At 45.6% G+C, this 18,318-nt stretch overlaps 1 protein-coding gene across 2 annotated transcripts in view; it reads right to left on the reverse strand.

The window, feature by feature from the left end:
* Positions 1 to 4,970: 4,970 nt before the first annotated feature.
* LOC138810375 (rho guanine nucleotide exchange factor 12-like) overlaps positions 4,971 to 18,318 on the reverse strand; it is a 115,554-nt gene continuing 102,206 nt past the window's right edge. For both annotated transcript variants that reach the window (XM_069997428.1, XM_069997437.1), the window contains 11 exons: positions 16,703 to 16,780; positions 15,524 to 15,599; positions 14,656 to 14,823; positions 13,806 to 13,893; positions 13,259 to 13,345; positions 13,054 to 13,133; positions 11,483 to 11,713; positions 8,244 to 8,714; positions 6,802 to 7,115; positions 5,826 to 5,895; positions 4,971 to 5,345 (listed from right to left, as the gene is read on the reverse strand). In XM_069997428.1, coding sequence (XP_069853529.1) covers positions 5,335 to 5,345; positions 5,826 to 5,895; positions 6,802 to 7,115; positions 8,244 to 8,714; positions 11,483 to 11,713; positions 13,054 to 13,133; positions 13,259 to 13,345; positions 13,806 to 13,893; positions 14,656 to 14,823; positions 15,524 to 15,599; positions 16,703 to 16,780 — 1,674 coding nt within the window. In that variant the 3' untranslated portion in view covers positions 4,971 to 5,334. The remainder of the gene's footprint in view (positions 5,346 to 5,825; positions 5,896 to 6,801; positions 7,116 to 8,243; positions 8,715 to 11,482; positions 11,714 to 13,053; positions 13,134 to 13,258; positions 13,346 to 13,805; positions 13,894 to 14,655; positions 14,824 to 15,523; positions 15,600 to 16,702; positions 16,781 to 18,318) is intronic.

Here is an 18,318-nt window from a genome sequence, read left to right on the forward strand (position 1 = left end):
TCTTTCTTGCCCGGGCTGGCTTTGAACCGCGATCCTCAGATCTCAGCCTCCTGAGTAGCTAGGATTACAGGTGTGAGCCACCAGCGCCCGGCTCACATGCCATAAATTTAAAGAAGTACATTTCTAACCTCTTTTAGTATATTCTCAGGTTTGTTCGCTCCTAACCTCATTCCCATGAACATGCTCCCTTCTCCCCAACCTCTCTAAGTAACCAGTACTTTACTTTCTATGGATTTGTGTTCTAGAGAATTCACACACACGAATCATGTCACACGCACCCTTTTGTGATGGCACTCTCCCCTCAGCATGCAGTTTTCAAGCTTTATCATGTTGCACGTATCGTATCGCATTCCTTTTTCACAGCATAATGTTCCACTGCGTGGGTATATATTGTTTGCTCTTTCTTCCACCGATGAGCTCCACCGTGTTTTCAGCTCTGTATACTCGGCTCCTGTCCTTAACCAGCCTGGACACCTCATGTGCGTGACTCGGCTCCACTGGCTCTAGACCTGCTGTTTCCATAACTTCATTTTGTGCTGGTCCTGGGGCTTGAGCTCCAGGTCTAGACTCTTCTTGAGCTTTTTTTTGCTTAAGGCTGGGGCTCTACTACTGATGCCACTTCTCCAGCTTTTTGCTGTTATTTGGGTATTCAGAGTCTCACATATTTGTCTTTCCAGAAGGACTTCAAACCTTGGTCCTCAGAGCTCAGCCTCCTGAGTGGCTAGGATGACAGGCAAGAGACATATATGTATTATATTTTACTAAAGCTGTTTTAAAACTGCAAAAAACGCTTCCCCCTGCAGGGAAGCTGTGGCTGCTGCCAGTCTGGTGGAGGTTCCAAATTAGAGGTTGGCAGGCCAGCCTCGGCAGTGAGGCCAACTGAGCGGGGAGATCAGCACAGCTCTTCGACAACTCAACTTCTCCACAACAACGTGTGAAGTAAGAAGAATCAATACGAATACGAAGAAATAAAAGTCACATACTTGGTTCTTTTAAGCTTATTTAATATTTGAACTCTTATTTTCTATTTTCCCAGACCCCAGAAAACAGAAAGTTTTTAGATGACCAATATTTTGTTGCAGAAACATACAGCCTTATCAGCTAAATTCATAAAAGAGCTATTTTACAAAGGTACATCTGGATAATTAGAACAATAAAGTCTTTTAGGCATTTCAAAATGTGATCAGTAAAAATACATGATATTAATAAAGTTTTTTTAAAAGATAGTTCCAGATTTCTTTAAAAGCAATTTCTGTTAAAGAGTACATGATTGCATGGTGAATAAGGAAAACAGAATGTTCTGGAAGGAAGAGGTTTGTTAAACACAGCCAGCCATGTGCACTGCCCATTTGTGTAGCTTGTCTGCTTAGCAGTTGGAAATGGAGGGGAGAGTTTCTAGGAGGTATTTTGTTTTTTATTTCCTTACCCATTTATTATCAAGACCCTCAGTTCAAATGAGGAAGGTATAAGGAACAAGACAAAACAAACTCTCGTACAGAACAGTTTTACAGAGCACTCTGAGAAGGGATGGAAGTGTCAGGAAAAGAACACAACTGACAAAACAAAACCGGTGGGGGGGGGGGGCAGCCCACGGGAAGCCGTGTGAGTTCCTGCTAACTTGATATTGGTACTGGAAGGCCTCAGGCCACAGGGTCACCCTCCATGATGGGGAAGGAAGCAGCTACCTGGCTCTGACTCGTGAGTGGGAGAGGCTGCCCTTCGAGCAGGGTGCACCAAGCCAGCTACCGCACCGCAGCAGCCTCTTCAAAGGGGAGAGACACACGAGGAACTCGGAGGACAAGGAGACACACGGGAAACTCAGAGGAAGTGAGGAGACATGCGGGGAGCTCACAGGAAGTGAGGAGACACGAAGGGAACTCACAGGAAGTGAAGAGGGGACATGCGGGGAGCTCACGGGAAGCGAGGAGGCACGCGGGGAGCTCACAGGAAGTGAGGAGACACAAAGAGCTCACGGGAAGCGAGGAGACACGCGGGGAGCTCACGGGAAGTGAGGAGGGGACACGTGGGGAGCTCAAAGAAAGTGAGGAGGGGACACGCGGGGAGCTCACAGGAGTAAGGAGGGGACACGTGAGGAGCGCACAGGAAGTGAAGAGACATGCGGGGAGCTCACAGGAAGTGAGGAGACACGTGGGGAGCTCACAGGAAGTGAGGACACATGCAGGGAGCGCACAGGAAGTGAGGAGACATGTGGGGAACTCACAGGAAGTGAGGATACATGCAGGGAGCTCACAGGAAGTGAGGAGACATGTGGGGAGCTCACAGGAAGTGAGGAGACACATGGGGAACTCACGGGAAGCGTAATTCTTTCCTTCAACTTCTAAAAATCAAACAAAAAGGGCTTATCTCTACTATCCCAGTAACTCTTTCCTTTTTTCTCCCCAAATAGCAAATAAACAACAACAACCAAAAAACTTTTAAAAAGGAAACTCATCCTTTCTAGCAGTTGTTACAGCTTCTTTTGGGGAGAATAAAGCCAAGAAAGAATAAAGCTCATGAAACAAACCTCCCATGCAATACAATAAATAATTACAATTCAGGTGGTAAGAGCCAATGAAACCCCAGTAGTACGCATCAGCTGATTTAAAGTATACAAAATACATGGATAGGGCGATCATCATGACTTTGAATTACAGCGCTCTGAGGGCGTGCTGGTTGGTTAACTCTGTCCTCTGAGGAGGAAGGAGACATCCAACTGTAATCTGCCACTAAAAGCAAAAAAACCACTGACCCATAGCGAGGGCAGGGAGGCAGGGAAGGGCAGGGGGGCAGGGAAGGGCAGGGGGGCAGGGAAGGGCAGGGGGGCAGGGAAGGGCAGGGGGGCAGGGAAGGGCAGGGGGGCAGGGAAGGGCAGGGGGGCAGGGAAGGGCAGGGGGGCCGGGGCGGCCTGCACCGTGAACAAGCAGCTCTGCGGCTCTGGGCAGGCCGCCTTGGGCTTCCCTGGTGCGCTCATACAGAACCCCAGCCACGGAGCAAGGAGAATACCACTCTCAAGCTAACCAGCCCTGCTCAAAGGCAAGAGGAATGAATGCCTCGTCTATCATCCTGCCAGGAAGATAGAACATAAAAGTCAATCGCCTATGATTATGAAGGCTGCAATGAAATGGAGGGCGTTGAGAGGAGGGAGGCTGGGCGGGGAGGAGTAGCTGGATAGGAGGGACAAGAAGATGGAAGGTACAGAGGGACTGTTCCAGAATTCACTTTAGCTTTGTTTGAAAAATCTAGATATTAATTTATTTGCTAGAACTATGGGTGCAGGTATGCTTCCAGTTAGCACTATTATATAGTTCTAAAGAGGGTGAAAATGTAGAGGACAAAGGCGAATCGTCACGAGGGACAAGGTAGTGCTGCACGGGAGGGAAGAAGCCCAGGCCTGGCCAGCCCGCACTCTGGGAATGCTGGGTGAGCGTAGTGTCTAACGCTGAGATGCGTGTGCCCCACACTTGCTGTCTGATGAATGCCCGCCCTGCTGTTTACTGTGAAGTGGCTACAGGTATAACGCTTATTGTAGTGGGAGTGACAGTTATTTCCAGCAGCTTTGCAACCATTTGGTTTCTACTTGCTTCTCCTAAGAGATACAGAAAGTTCCACATCCCAAGCTTCATTTATATATTAGCTTGTGCTTCTAAATTTTAAATCTTCATTTTGAGTTCAATTATACTTGGCCTGTGACTCAAAATGTAGCTCCATTTTCTAGATGAGGTACACAGATCCCAGCGGACCCTAGGTGGGCTCCAAGAGGGCAGAGGCAGGAGTCTGGACAGGTGGACGCACTCACGTCCTGGGGGCGTCTAGAAAAGCAGCCGGCAGCCCCAACCATGGGCGGTGAGCAAAAGCTTCCTGAGGAGGCAGGGTGCAGGGAAGAAGAAAGTGACATCCTGACTCTTGATCCCGAGGTCAAAGGACACTACTAAGGATGGCCAATGCATGAACTTTCTGCGCATTAACAGAACTTAGATATTTAATACATGGTTTTGTTTTAGTTGGCAAAATACTCCCCAAACATAGTTACCCAATGCACAAAGAAAACCACAGCAAGCCGACAGGGCCGCGGGAGCTCTCAGCGCACCGTGCTGGCACGCCCACTCGCAAGGGGCTGCGGCGACTCTGCATCCGCCAGCAGCAGCGATGACCCCTGGCTGCCGGCCAGGCTGTGGCTCCACCCTGGGGCTGCACCCCAGCAGTGAAAGGGAGCAGCTCTCCCCCTCCTCCACCACCTCCTCCAATGCCCTCAGCTCTCCTTGTGACTCCAAGAGCCCTTTGGCACCGTCAGTGCAAACAATTACAGTCAAACCTCCAGGTACTGATATGTACTGGCCTATGATCAGCAGTACCCGTGGCCAATGACAGCCCTGGTTCAACTCAGCAGTGATTCCATTTGGACAAGCCCCTCCCCGCCCCTTCAGCAACCCACCACCTGAAGCACTGCCACCCGTTCCTTCTGACTTCCTGCTCAATCTGCAGGGTGATTTTACACAAGTGCCAGTCTAACGTGTAACCATAAAAATGAAACAATACCAAGAATAACAAATTTATAGTCAAGAAAATAAAAATTTGCTTTCTTCTCCCCCCCCCCCTCAAATCCCAACCCTCAATAGAAAAGACAATGACAGAAGAAAACACACCCATTTTCAAGTGCCTGCCATTTAGTATGTGGAGGATTCCCGTTAATCAGGGGTGCTTACCTCAGACGGGCCGCACACAGCGTGCGTCCTCTGCACACGGAGCCCTGAGCCTCACCGTGCCGGGTGACCTCACAGGGGCAGCCTGCCACCCAGCGGCCACCCAGCAAAGGCCAGGCCTCCTCCCGCCCGCCCTCCTCACTCCTGCTGTTGCCTCTCACCCCTGCCCCACCCCGTCCTGACCTCTTCACTTCAGGAACAATGGGTTCTTGGGTGTATTAAGTACAATGTCTAAAACTCACTATTCAATTAAAACAAAACAAGGCAGAGTCAAAATTAAAATGTGCTTTCAAATACGGAATGAAGTCAAATAAATACATCTGATTTTCTCTTTTTCTTACGCCTAAGTACAATTTCATATCCTACACCCAAAGCTCTGTACATTTGGTTTCTGTTCTGAATCAAATGGATTTGCAGTGGTGAGGAGAGGAACAGGAGGGAATGGGCGTTCCCTCACTGACAGACCAGTGCGGCTTCCAGGCTGAGGACGCGCCCCCGGTGGGCACTGCGGCTTTCGGGCCCAGTGCTTCACGGCAGATCCTGTCCCACTCTGCATTCACACTGGAGCCGGGACATGGTTCATACAAGGCCGATGCTCGGAATCCAACAACGTGCAGTCACCTCCAGCGCACTCTTAACTTTGATCTGAGAAGAACAAAGAGTGGTGGAAACCACATTAAGAACAAAGGAATGTGACCAAGAACCCCTATGCAATCTGGGGCTCGTCATATTTCTGGGTCTGAACTGCCCCATCTGGCAGAACACCAGCCACGGAGCACCACTGCCTGGAGCACAGACTGGCCCGCATCCGGAGGCCAGGGGCTCCCCATGAGCAGAAGCCTCCAGCACAGCTGGGCCCAAGCCCCCTCACCAGGAAGTGGTTCTCCAGGCTTCCTACCACTCCCCTCTACCTTCTGCTTTTAAAGAGTAAAGAGAGGGGAGGGGCTGGCAGGGAACTGACAAGTGCAGTTCTCTGAAAGGCAGAGTTAGCAGACAGAAGCTTCTCCTAGATATATAATGGTTACAAATAAGATGGACAAGAAAGGGACTCTCCTTGGGTTGTCCCATGATAGAATGCTAAATTACTTATCCAGGGTAAGTCTAGGCCACGAGAGCTTCACACACCTGAGTGCTTTTCTGTGAGGGCTGAGCCAGCCAGCCTTTGGCAAAGAATGCAGTAGCTTTCCTCCACCTTCTGTAAAAGAAAACCCACAGGTTTGTGTTTTTGTTTCTTCATGTGGATGGCAACAGAATAAAGAAAAACTATCGAAAATAGAAAAGAAAAATTTTTATATTATAGATTCGTGCTCTCAAAGTTCAACTTTAACACAAATCATTAAAAGCTGTTAGTAGGAAAGAAAAAGTCAATCTTTTCTTTCTCTGAATGACTAGCTTCACACTTTTCCCACCCCGGAAGTCACCCTGAAGAGGCCGGTGGCCCTCAGCCACAAGATGACACAACCTCATTAGTCTCCCTTAGTATGTTTTCAGCTCAAAACATACTAAGGGAGGCTAATCTTTAGCTAACAGCATCTTTCAGTACGTGCGTAAAGCCTCCCAGTGAAGTGGCGTCCTGAGAAGAACACGTGGGCTCCAGCAGCATGCGGAGCGCCAGCTGCAAGCGGCCTTTCCTTGGAAGCTGGCCGCCACTTCAGCTTTGAACCAGAGATACCTTCAGCTACCAAGTCACAACACATTCTGCTCACAGCCAGGTTTCTGCATCACTGGAGCCAGGGGAGCGCCTGGGACACCGCCCCCTCCTCCTGGGCCAAGGTGCAGCGGGGTCATAGCACCACCCTCTCGGTGCAGCTCATGCGGCCAACCCAGCTCGGCCCACTGCCCCAGCCCTTTCAGCTCTTAGACTCAGAAGCACACACAAACACAGCCAGAAAACTACAGTTCTTCCCACGCCCATGATCTGCTGCAAGATAAACAGTGTTGCTCTCAGCTTTATACCGAAGCCCTATCCATAAATAACGGTCAGAGAGAAGATACAGATCTAGAGCGTGGCCACGTCTGTTGACATCGGCATTTCAGTCACTCCACATTTGCACTCTGCTAAGTAGTTTTCTTAAGTCAAGAGCTATGGAGGTTGAGGTACCTTTAGGTGTTCAAGGTCAGCCTCTATCTTATGAATATATTCCAGGATCTGACTCTGTGAATCTGTACAACAGGGACTCTGGATCTCAAAACAGGAGCCCTCCAGAGTCCCCCAGCGCCGACGGCCCAGGAATTCCGGGGTGAATGGTGAAGCTGCCCCATCAGAATGAGCGCTCTGGGGAGAGGGGTGCTGCAAGTGGGGGGAGTCCGCAGAGGGCAGGCCCAGTCCGGGCTGCAGGGCGAAGGACGACATGACCTCCTCATCTGTGGAGCTCTCCTGCACCGCTTCATAGCCATCGAGGATTAAACAGTTTCCTGTTGGTAGAGACAGCCAGGGTGAGGTTACCACTGCATCGGGAAATCATGAAGTGTGGGCTCTGAGGACAGCTCGGAAAGCTACTAAGGAAGCAAAAAGCCAGAATTTTCTTACAACTAAGCAAACTTTCATGACAGCTTCTGAATGATTCCATACTAGTAGCATTTTGAAAGCTTAAAAATGGAAACTATGAAGTCCCTTCCTATAGGATCCTACAGGGTCTCACCACCACCTTCTGAGCCCAACACCCTTTACCTGGTCTCTTAACATTTTCCCCTCCACCCTCCATTCGCTAACTACAAGAGCCTGCTCTTGTCAGGCACCGGCAGCTCATGCCTGTAATCCCAGTGAATTGGTAGGTTAAGAGCTGAGGATTGTTAGTCAAAGCCAGGCTGGCAGAAAAGTCTATTAGGCTCCCACCAACTAACTAGCACACAGATCAGGCCTGGAGGTAAGACTCAAGCAGTAGAGCAAAGAAACAAAGCAAGAGCACAGGCTCTAAGGTGAAGCCCTGATACTGGTATATGTATCGTGTACGTACATGGACACACACACACACACACACACACACACACACACACACACACACACACACACACACACACACACACACACACACACACACACACACACACACACACACACACACACACACACACACACACACACACACACACACACACACACAGCCTGCTCTTGCCAGGAAACTGAGTGTTCTCTACTCTGCCTGAACAAAGCTCTGGTCACTTCATTCAGGTTTCTGCTCCGCAGAGCCTCTCTTGATCTCCCTGTCTGCCCTCATCACTCTCTGCCCAGCTATCGTCAGATTTATTTCTTTTCTCAATCTGACCTCTGTTTGTTTGTTTTCTTATGTGCTATTACACTTTCTCTTACTGGCACGTAAGCTTCATGTGGACAGGAGACTGCGCTGCATTTTATTCCCTGCTGTATCTCCCAGCTCCTAGGATGCAACCTGACACAGTGGACTCAGCACCTATGAGTGGCATGAGGACACAAACAGAACCAAACATAGAGCTACACACACATACGAACACAGATAATGCATTCCAGCATACAAAACCATCAACAACAGTAAGAATTGAAGTTTAAATGTGAAAGAAACATGCCTGAGATGCGTAAGGTAACATCCTTCTCCTCCTTCGTCTCTGCTCCATCGCCTTCTGGTAGGTTATCCTCACCATGGGCTTCACGGGCATCAAAAAAGTGCTCTCCACTCTCATCAGGACCCCCTTCCGACTCCGTGGCCGGTGCTGCTGGGGTCAGAATCATGTGGTCCATTACTAAAATGTTACTTGCCTGGCTCTCTTGGGATGCCAACACTACTGAATCTGGGGGAGCAGAAGATTCAGTTGAAGTCCGTGGACTGCGACAAGTGGCAAAGTCACCAGTTCCAGTTGTAAAGGACACCTGTCCATCACCAGGATTAATGGCCTTGATGTGTTCTGAGTTCTGGACTCCACCATCTGCCTGCACCCCCTGAGACACTGGCTTGTGGCTTGGGAAGTGCTGCCAGTCCTCCTGAAGGCTCTTCTCGGTCAAGACAAACTGTTGTACCAGCAATTGCTTCAACAAACCCACTGAAGAGTTGGGATGTGAGAGAGCCAAAAAGAAAAGGACATTCACAATCAGAGCCCTGCACAACCAGGATTAGCAGCAACAAGTTACCATTATCTCTAAAACTAAAACATTTTAATAACAAAGAACCAAAGTATTATCACACATAATCGTTGTTGATGTTGTTGTGCACAAAAAAGTGCCACTTTTTAGGGAAGACAACACTAGCCAGACCTACAAAAATCAAATACCTTGTACAGGGAGAGGCTCTGTTCACAAGCCTCAGGTTCACACACCAGTCCTGTGTTATTTTCTATATAGCTGGACCAATACCCCATAGGGGCTTAGGATACTGAAGGCTATGTAAGCTAAACCAAAATCCTATAAGTTCTGATTTTTTTCTGGGAGCAGACTCTATAAACATAGAACTATTTTTTTTTGAGGCACATTGAATATGTAGTAATTTAGAAAAAAATCTCCCTGAGGAAGGCAATAAAAATGTCTTGTAATAAAATTTAAATCTAATGATTTTAACTGGGCGCCTGTGGCTCATGCCTATAATCCTAGCTACTAGGAGGCTGAGATCTAAGGATCTCAGTTTAAACCCAGCCTGGGCAGGAAAGTCCATAAGACTCTAATCTCCAATTAACTACCAGGAAACCAGAAGTAGTGCTGGGCTCAAGTGATAGAGCAGTAGCCTTGAGCTGAAGAGCTCAGGCACAGAGCCCAGGCCCCAGAATTCAAGCCCCATGACTGACAAGAAAAAATTTAAAAAATCTAGTGATTTTTGTAGTAGTCTATATAACTTGAAAAGGTAACAGGCTGTATACCAGGTTTTTCCCTCACTAGTGGTACAGGTCCTTCAGGTTGCTGAAAATAAGAAGCAATGTCAGGAAGCGGCGCTGTGGCTCAAGTGGTAGAGTGCTAGTCTTGAGCTGAAGAGCTGAGGGAGGCCTGGAGTTCAAGCATTATGACAGGAGGAGGAAGAAAGAAGAAGAAAGAAGAAAGGAGAAGAAGAAGAAAGGAGAAGAAGAAGAAAGAAGAAAGGAGGAGGAGGAGGAGGAGGAGGAGGAGGAGGAGGAGGAGGAGGAGGAAGAAGAAGAAGAAGAAGAAGAAGCAGAAGCAGAAGCAGAAGCAGCAGCAGCAGCAGAAGCAGCAGCAGAAGCAGCAGCAGAAGCAGCAGCAGCAATGTCATTGGATAGGATGCGTTTACGCTGAGATCGCTCGCCTAGTGACTGGGTTCTAGGACAATGTTAGTCAAGCCATTAATCATGAAGACCGTCAATGCAAAAGAACACAAAATAAATTAGATTCTAAGTAACTCCTCACTTTACCATGGGCTTAATTACTATTTTGCATGGCTTTAGGTAAGCAGTTCCCCTATAGGTCTGAGATTCTGACCACCTCCTTGCCTTTCTGCCCTACATTCACTTCTAGAGAGAGGCCACGCAACAAGGACTGACCCTGAATTCTCTCCCCAAAATGCTAGCTGTAAAATCCCAAACTCCTGCTTTTCACTTCCTCTTGAATGGCTTGCCACTCATTATCTTAATCTTTTCGTTCCTTTTTGGCAGTGCTGGGATTTGAACTAAGGGCTTTGCACTTGTTAGGAAAGTGCTGTACCACTTGGTCCAGGCCCCAAACCCTTTTAGCTTTAGTTAGTTTGGAACAGGGACTCCCATCTATGCCCAGGCCCAGCCCTGGTGGTGATTACCCTATTTACACTTCCCACACAGCTGGAGTGACAGGCTTCCCTGCACAACAACCCTTTACTGGCTGAGAGGGGTGGCAGGGAAGCCCTGAACCTCAACCTTCCCAATCTCTGCCTCCCAAATAGGATTACAGGCATGAGCCACTCTGCTCAGCTTTAATTTTGACATTTGAAAATGTCAAATATCTCTGCCAAATAAAAGGAAAAAAAAATAATAATAAGGTGCAGTAAAGGGAGGTAGGGGGCAGTAGTGGCGCATCTCTGAAAGCTTCTTTCCACTCAAATCCTTCTGTAGCTCTCAGCTGGACCAATCTGTTTTTATTAGTCATAGCTAGTGTAGCCAGAGCAACTTTTCTGATTTCACCCACCTCATTATAACAGAGCGGTATACTATCTTCCCTTTTCAACAGTAATTTTCAGCCAGTTAGGGGAGGCGGCTAAGAGGTAGGTGCATGCATGTGTGTGTATGTGTCTGTGTGCGCACACGCTTGCACATGTGCACATATGTGTATAGTGTGGGATATGGTGGAAAATATACTCTCACAAGAAAGCTAGAATACATGTGGCTTGAAAAAGTTCTTACACCAGGCCAGTCCTGGGAGTTCAGAAGAGCTAGCCTGCCATCTCCCTCTTCCCAGCTTCTCTCACACTCCTTTAACTTGCAGTGTAGTGTCTACCGCGGGCTGGCCAGACTGCTCACCGCTCTCTCAACAGTTGGAAGTTTTCTGCCTATACCAAACCACTGTTCACATCTGAATGGCATCTGTTCCACATACCTGTTTGAATCTTACCCCTGCTCAACATAATGGTCACATTTCTCATGCTCTCTACTGCATACTCCTCTGGTCAACTAACCTAAATCGATTCTGACATTCCTGCATTATTATCATTTGCACATTGACTTTCAAAGGTGGGAATGAGAGGAGGTGGGTTTCTATAATCTTTCCAACTAGACCATAAGTTTCTTAAAGGGAAAAATCATCGTTTCCACTTCTCTGGATTCTCCCAAATGGCTGCTCAATACATTATACAACTCTCAAGCTTGGGAAGCACGTGCAATACAATATGAATAAAACTTACAATTCCTGAGTGCATCCAGAGCCCACCGCTCATTTGAGACCAGCAGGTGTGGATCTGCGTGCGTGAGCTCATGGCTCCCTCCACTTTCCTTCAGGGCCTCTGCACACTGCTCCTTTGCCAGCTGTGCTGCAGTCACAAACACTTCGTCTGCCTCCGACTTCTCACCAGGACTCAGTGAATGACACTGAGGTTTTGATGAGATTAAGGGAGGTTCTAGACCCAAATCTCTATCTATGTAGTAGAGAAGAAAAGGTAAGGCATATCATCTTAATAAAACTTTGGGAAATATGTAGAAAACAACTCTATGACACAGGCTATAAAGACTATCCACAAAGCAAGCAGCATTTCGAGCAGTGATAATTACACCAGAACACAGAAGGTCCATAAGCAAAGTTGGCCGTTGATGCTAGAACCTGCACAAATCAGACCACATTCCTCCAGGAAAGCTCATGCTCAGAGCTCACCTAGACTCTGCTGAGAGGGAAAGCTCATGCTCGGAGCTCACTTAGGATCTGCTGAGAGGGAAAGCTCCTGCTCGGAGCTCACCTAGACTCTGCTGAGAGGGAAAGCTCCTGCTCGGAGCTCACTTAGGATCTGCTGAGCGGGAAAGCTCATGCTCGGAGCTCACCTGGGCTCTGCTGAGAGGGAAAGCTCATGCTAGGAGCTCACTTAGGATCTGCTGAGAGGGAAAGCTCATGCTCGGAGCTCACTTAGGATCTGCTGAGAGGGAAAGCTCATGCTAGGAGCTCACCTGGGCTCTGCTGAGAGGGAAAGCTCATGCTAGGAGCTCACTTAGGATCTGCTGAGCGGGAAAGCTCATGCTCGGAGCTCACCTGGGCTCTGCTGAGAGGTAAAGCTCATGCTCGGAGCTCACTTAGGATCTGCTGAGAGGGAAAGCTCATGCTCGGAGCTCACTTAGGATCTGCTGAGCAGGAAAGCTCATGCTCGGAGCTCACTTAGGATCTGCTGAGAGGGAAAGCTCATGCTCAGAGCTCACTTAGGATCTGCTGAGAGGGAAAGCTCCTGCTCGGAGCTCACTTAGGATCTGCTGAGAGGGAAAGCTCATGCTCGGAGCTCACCTGGGCTCTGCTGAGAGGGAAAGCTCATGCTCGGAGCTCACCTAGACTCTGCTGAGCGGGAAAGCTCATGCTCGGAGCTCACCTGGGCTCTGCTGAGCAGGAAAGCTCATGCTCGGAGCTCACCTAGACTCTGCTGAGCGGGAAAGCTCATGCTCGGAGCTCACCTGGGCTCTGCTGAGCGGGAAAGCTCATGCTCGGAGCTCACTTAGGCTCTGCTGAGAGGGAAAACTCATGCTCGGAGCTCACCTGGGATCTGCTGAGAGGGAAAGCTCATGCTAGGAGCTCACTTAGGATCTGCTGAGAGGGAAAGCTCATGCTCGGAGCTCACCTGGGATCTGCTGAGAGGGAAAGCTCATGCTCGGAGCTCACTTAGGATCTGCTGAGAGGGAAAGCTCATGCTCGGAGCTCACTTAGGATCTGCTGAGCGGGAAAGCTCATGCTCGGAGCTCACCTAGACTCTGCTGAGCGGGAAAGCTTATGCTAGGAGCTCACCTGGGCTCTGCTGGCCAGGGGCTGAGATGTCACGGCGCTCCACTTCTAATCTGGGTGGTTCTTCCTCATCATTGTCTCCTCTAGAGAAGAGAAGAAATAATCCTTGAGCTTTATGAACATCACTACACCCAAATATAAAAACTAGCCACTACTTTTCCAAGCAAAACCACAAATTCAATCCCCCTGCAGCACAGGTACCACTCACTCGCACGGGTGTGACTCCGGGAGGGGGATCGGCTTCGTAGACTGCTCCTTCACTGACGCAGCCATTCGGCAGATAAGGTCCTGCCAGCTTCAGAAGGTGAGAGCAAACCCCAAAACAAAAGAGAAATACCTTGGTCAAACTTGAACAACCTTGATGTTCGGAAAGGAGGGGAGGGGAGGAGAGAGCAGAGAATGAATGAAGGAACTGTTAAATTTCTTTATTTTGATAACCTACTTTTAGGTAGAAGGTCTAAATATACTTCAAAGGAAATTCTAACATTATGGATACACCACCCATTTAGAAATTTCATGGATACTTTTGAGAATTTCTTTCCCTGGGAAAATTTACTTTTAATAAAACAGAATAAAAATGTTAAAAATCAACCTAACAGGGAACAAGCACTTAAATGTTTCTAAAAGATTATACAGGAAAAACTTAATTTTGATATAATTTTGGTTTTAGAGTCCTATTATAAAAACAAAGTTTGTGGAATATTATGCTGGGGATAATTATTAATTACAACAAGGCAGATAAATATGATACATACACAGTCTTTTCAGAAACTGTCTGTGCCACCAATTCATAAATTTGGGCTCCATTGTCTGACATGGAGATGACGAATAAGGCTTTGTTATCTAGAAAAGAATAAGGCAAAACTTACTCTACCACTTTAATCAGAGACCAGGAGGGATATTTCTACGGTTGTCTTAATTTGGATAAAGGTTGCATATTCACTTTGCAAAAGTTCATCAAATTAAGTAAGCAACTTAGAGTATGTCACACTACATAAATTTCAACGTAACCAAATGTACAACACACTTAAGTATCAGAATCCGAATCACTAAACTGAATGTTTATTTTGAACTGCTGCTTGGCTAAGTTGTTACTTGGAATGTCTAGTCAATACTCAAGAAAAGAGGTCACACATTTACTCTGTCAGCATGAAATTAACATGTTCTGAAAGGATCTCATTGTACAACTAAATATAACTTGTCATTATAAACTCACTTTAAAAAAAACTCAACTACAACCACCTCTTCAGATTTGCTTTGTTTCCACCAAATCCAACAACATACACCAGAAGCAAAAACCTCTCATTGGAGAACCTCTCCATGCACTATCTCCACTGGTTGTCTATCAATGACTGGAACATGGAATAAAGTCCAAAGCAATTTCAAATACACAAAAATCACTTAAAGAACCTAGGCACCTTACATAATCTTGGGATATAAACTTTTAATTTACTTTCTTAACAGTAAATAAATGTCATTCAATTTTTCCTAAATACATGAAAATAACAAAACTCTATGGAGACTAGTTGTGCTGCTTAGCCAACACCAGATAGCTCATTCAACTTTAGGGTCCAGCAGTCAGTGTCCTCCAGTGGGCATACTTGCCTGTTGCCACTTGTCGAACTAACACTGTGTTCAGCTTGATGACAGGACTGAAAGTGTGTTTACTGTCAGCTGTGGATGCCAGAATCTTGCTGTGACACCTCAGCACCAGTCTATCATCCTGCTTCTGTAGCAATACAAGGATGTCTTCCAGCAGCAATGTATATAGATCTAGAAATAAAAATGCAGAAATGGTGCACTGAGATGTGTAATAAACTTTGCAATGATTTGATAAAGGAAATTATTTCTGGCACTCTAACAAACGTAAAAACATTCATTTGTACATTGTCTTCATTCTTTATTGAATGTCACGGAAGAATCAGTCTGTAACCCAAGACAAGTAAAGGGGCAGTCCCTCACCACTGACAGTTTTTGTTGTTGTTGTTATTTTATTAATTTTTTGGTCGGTTGTAGAGTCTGAAATCTGGGCCTGGATGCTGTCTCTCAGTTCCTCAGCTCAAGGCTAGCACTCTACCACTTGAGCCACAGCACCACTTCTGGCTTTTTTTTCCTGCTTATGTGGTGCTGAGGAATCGAACCCAGGGCCTTATGCATGCAAGGCAAGTGCTCTACCACTGAGCCATCTTCCCAGCCCCACCACTGACAGTTCTGACAGGTAGTGGCAGAAAGTCTACTACAGATACTCATTAGATACAAGAATGAAGGAAATGAAGCTGAACCATGACCAAGTTTTCTCCTCATTCCTATGTGAATATTGAACACACTTCACACTTAATAAAATAACACAAGCAGATCTTCTATCAGTGTTCCACAAGCACTATGAATGATTCTTTCTTCTTCCCTCTGGCATGAGGAAACTTTGCTGTTCTCTTCCTTCCTCTACTTTACACAAAACTGATATCAGACTTACCGATACTTTTATCTCTATTCACCTTCCAAACCAAGGGCCCTTCATGAATCATCTTTCTTTTCGTTAAATCCAAATTCTGCCAAAGAGAATTATATACATATTATTTTCAAGCATATCTCATCAGTGGAATGATATTCCATGTAATTTAGTTTCTTTTCAAAATCTGTCTTAATATAAAAGATACTTCTACATTCATTTGCTGTAATCAGTCCTGAAAATGGAAAAGTCGATGTTAAAATAACCTACATAAAATCTAAAATCTCCCAAATTTCACTAGGTTACAAAGCACTTGGCCACTACATTTCCAGCTCATTCTTTTTTTTTTTTTTTTTGGGGGGGGGGTGGGGAAGAGGAGGTTACTGAGGATGGAACCCAGGACGTTGTACTTGCTAGGCAAGCGCTTTGCCACTGAGCTACATCCCAGCCCTCAGCTCATTCTTAAATGAATGCTGCATGTGCTTATCTGGAAGAGGCTTCTGAGTCCTAAAGTTTTCATTCCAAAGACAGTTTTAAGGAACAGCATTCATCATGAAGAGTCCAAGGACTATTCATGCTTGTTCTATCAATAACTTATTAGTAAGACAAGCACCTTTATTATTAATAGGAAAATCTTTCTCTTTAAGTTAAACTGTTACATATGACAATGAAGCCTATTCTAAAGCAGACATCATATCTGCCAAAACAACTACTAAATAACCATCCGAAATGGTATAAAAAGACTTAAAACATTAATAAGTTAATAAAAATCCCAGGTATAAGAAGTGACAATTAACAAATGCTTTACTGTCATCCTTGTAATGGTTTCAACTTTAATGCTTTTTAGGAACTTCATGGAAAAATAATTACATTATTGAACTTTACCCAATGATGTGGAAAGTTCTTGGAATAAGGAGTCAAACTATGAAACAGTCAAAATTAAATTTACTAAGAGTTAGTTCCTTAACTTCCTGACAATTCCTATTGTCTACAGTTCTTTCTCACAGATGTTCCTCAAATGAAAGATAAAGGTAATCTTCACAGATCAGACATTCAAAAGGCAGAATAAAATCATAAATGTAGATGATCTATGAAAAAAAACCCTCCATCAAATGATGGATACTCCCACTACGATGTTCATTCCCTGCCAGGTCTTTAGTACATTTTGATTTACTTTTAAAATATGATTAGACTATCTCTTACCCTGAGCTCTTCAACATTTGGGTACTCTGACAACTTGAGATTGGAGGTATCAAGGCGACGCTGATAATCTTCTAGGCGCTGAAATTAAGACAGAATGGAGCAAAGGTCATTGCTTTGGTCATCAATGATCTCTCTGTTCATAAGTCAAATAGAAATCTTGGGGGGGGGGGGGATTTGCCAGTCCTGGGGCTTGAACTCAGGGCCTGGACACTGTCCCTGAGCTCTAGCACTTGAGTCTCAGCACCACTTTCAGCCTTTTCTGTTTATGTGGTGCTGAGGAATTGAGCCCAGGGCTTCATGCATGCGAGGCACTGAGCCACATTCCCAGTCCGTCAAATAGAAATCCTGAATCTGCACTTTCCTGAGCTCAATGCAACGCCGCACATGATTGACAACTCAAGTCTTTCTTTAAACGCTTCTTCTCTTGGCTTTTGCACTCTACACTCTCCCACCTTCCCTCCTGTCTCTTCAGCTGATACTCTTTAATATTCTTTTCAAATTCATTGGCCTCTAACTACCTTATGCCTATTTTCTGAATATGAAAATCATGCCCTTAATTCAAAACTCAGAAGGTAATATAAGGCACACAATAAAAAGAAAGTTTTCTGTCCTTCCCACCTCCCAGCTTTCTCTAAAGAAGCAAACGCAAATGTCCGTTTCTTGGGTTGCCTGTGAGAAAAAATCCTATGCAAATAGACTATATGCATATATCTATGTGGATTATGTGTCTGAGTAGATCCTTTTAAAACAAGATGCAGTGCAGTAATAGATCCATATATGCATTCATTTGTTACTTCCGTATATATCTCTCATTCCAATCATAACAATGTAAGCACACGTGTTCCTCAGTGTGTGTGGATAACATAATGTTTCTCGGACACAGTTCCCCATTACCATAGAATGATACCTTACTTTGTCAAAAGCAACAGTATTCAACTCTGGGAATGAAGTATATAATTTATTGAACTCTGCCTTACTAAGAGACACACACACTACTTCCAATCTTTGCCAATAACAAATAATACTGTAATAAAGTGGTCTTCAACATATTCATTTGTGCATCCATGAAGCTATACTTGTAGAATAAATGTTAAAATCATTGGATCAAAGGGTACATTAACTTTTCCTCAATACCAAAACCTAGTAAGTACATGGAAGAGTCTGAATGCTTGTAGTGAATACATACCTAACCCAAACTTGTCATGCTCAATTGTGTTTGTTTGGGTACATATCTATTGGTATTTACTCCTCTGTCTATAGTATTTGACACATTTAAAACAGATTTTTAGCCAGGCATCATTGGCTCACGCCTATAATTCTAGCTGCTCAAGAGGCTGAGATCTGAAGATCATGGCTCAAAGCCAGCCCTGGCAGCAAAGCTCATGAGACTCTGAAAAAGCCACAAGTGGTACTGTAGCTCAAGTAGTAAAATACTAGCCTTGAGCAAAAGGAGCTTAGGGACAGTGGCCAAGCCCAGGGTTCAAGGCCCAGGACAGTCAAAAATAAATAAAATAAAATAGATTTTTTAGACCTAAATATATGTTTCCCTTACATATTGTAGCATGCAAACCATTACCAATAGTTCATTTTGGAAAGATAAAACTTACATGGAATGA

This window comes from Dipodomys merriami, unplaced genomic scaffold (genome assembly GCF_024711535.1).
Source record: "Dipodomys merriami isolate MVZ:Mamm:240054 unplaced genomic scaffold, mDipMer1.0.p SCAF_103, whole genome shotgun sequence".
Classification (NCBI taxonomy): Eukaryota; Metazoa; Chordata; class Mammalia; order Rodentia; family Heteromyidae; genus Dipodomys; species Dipodomys merriami.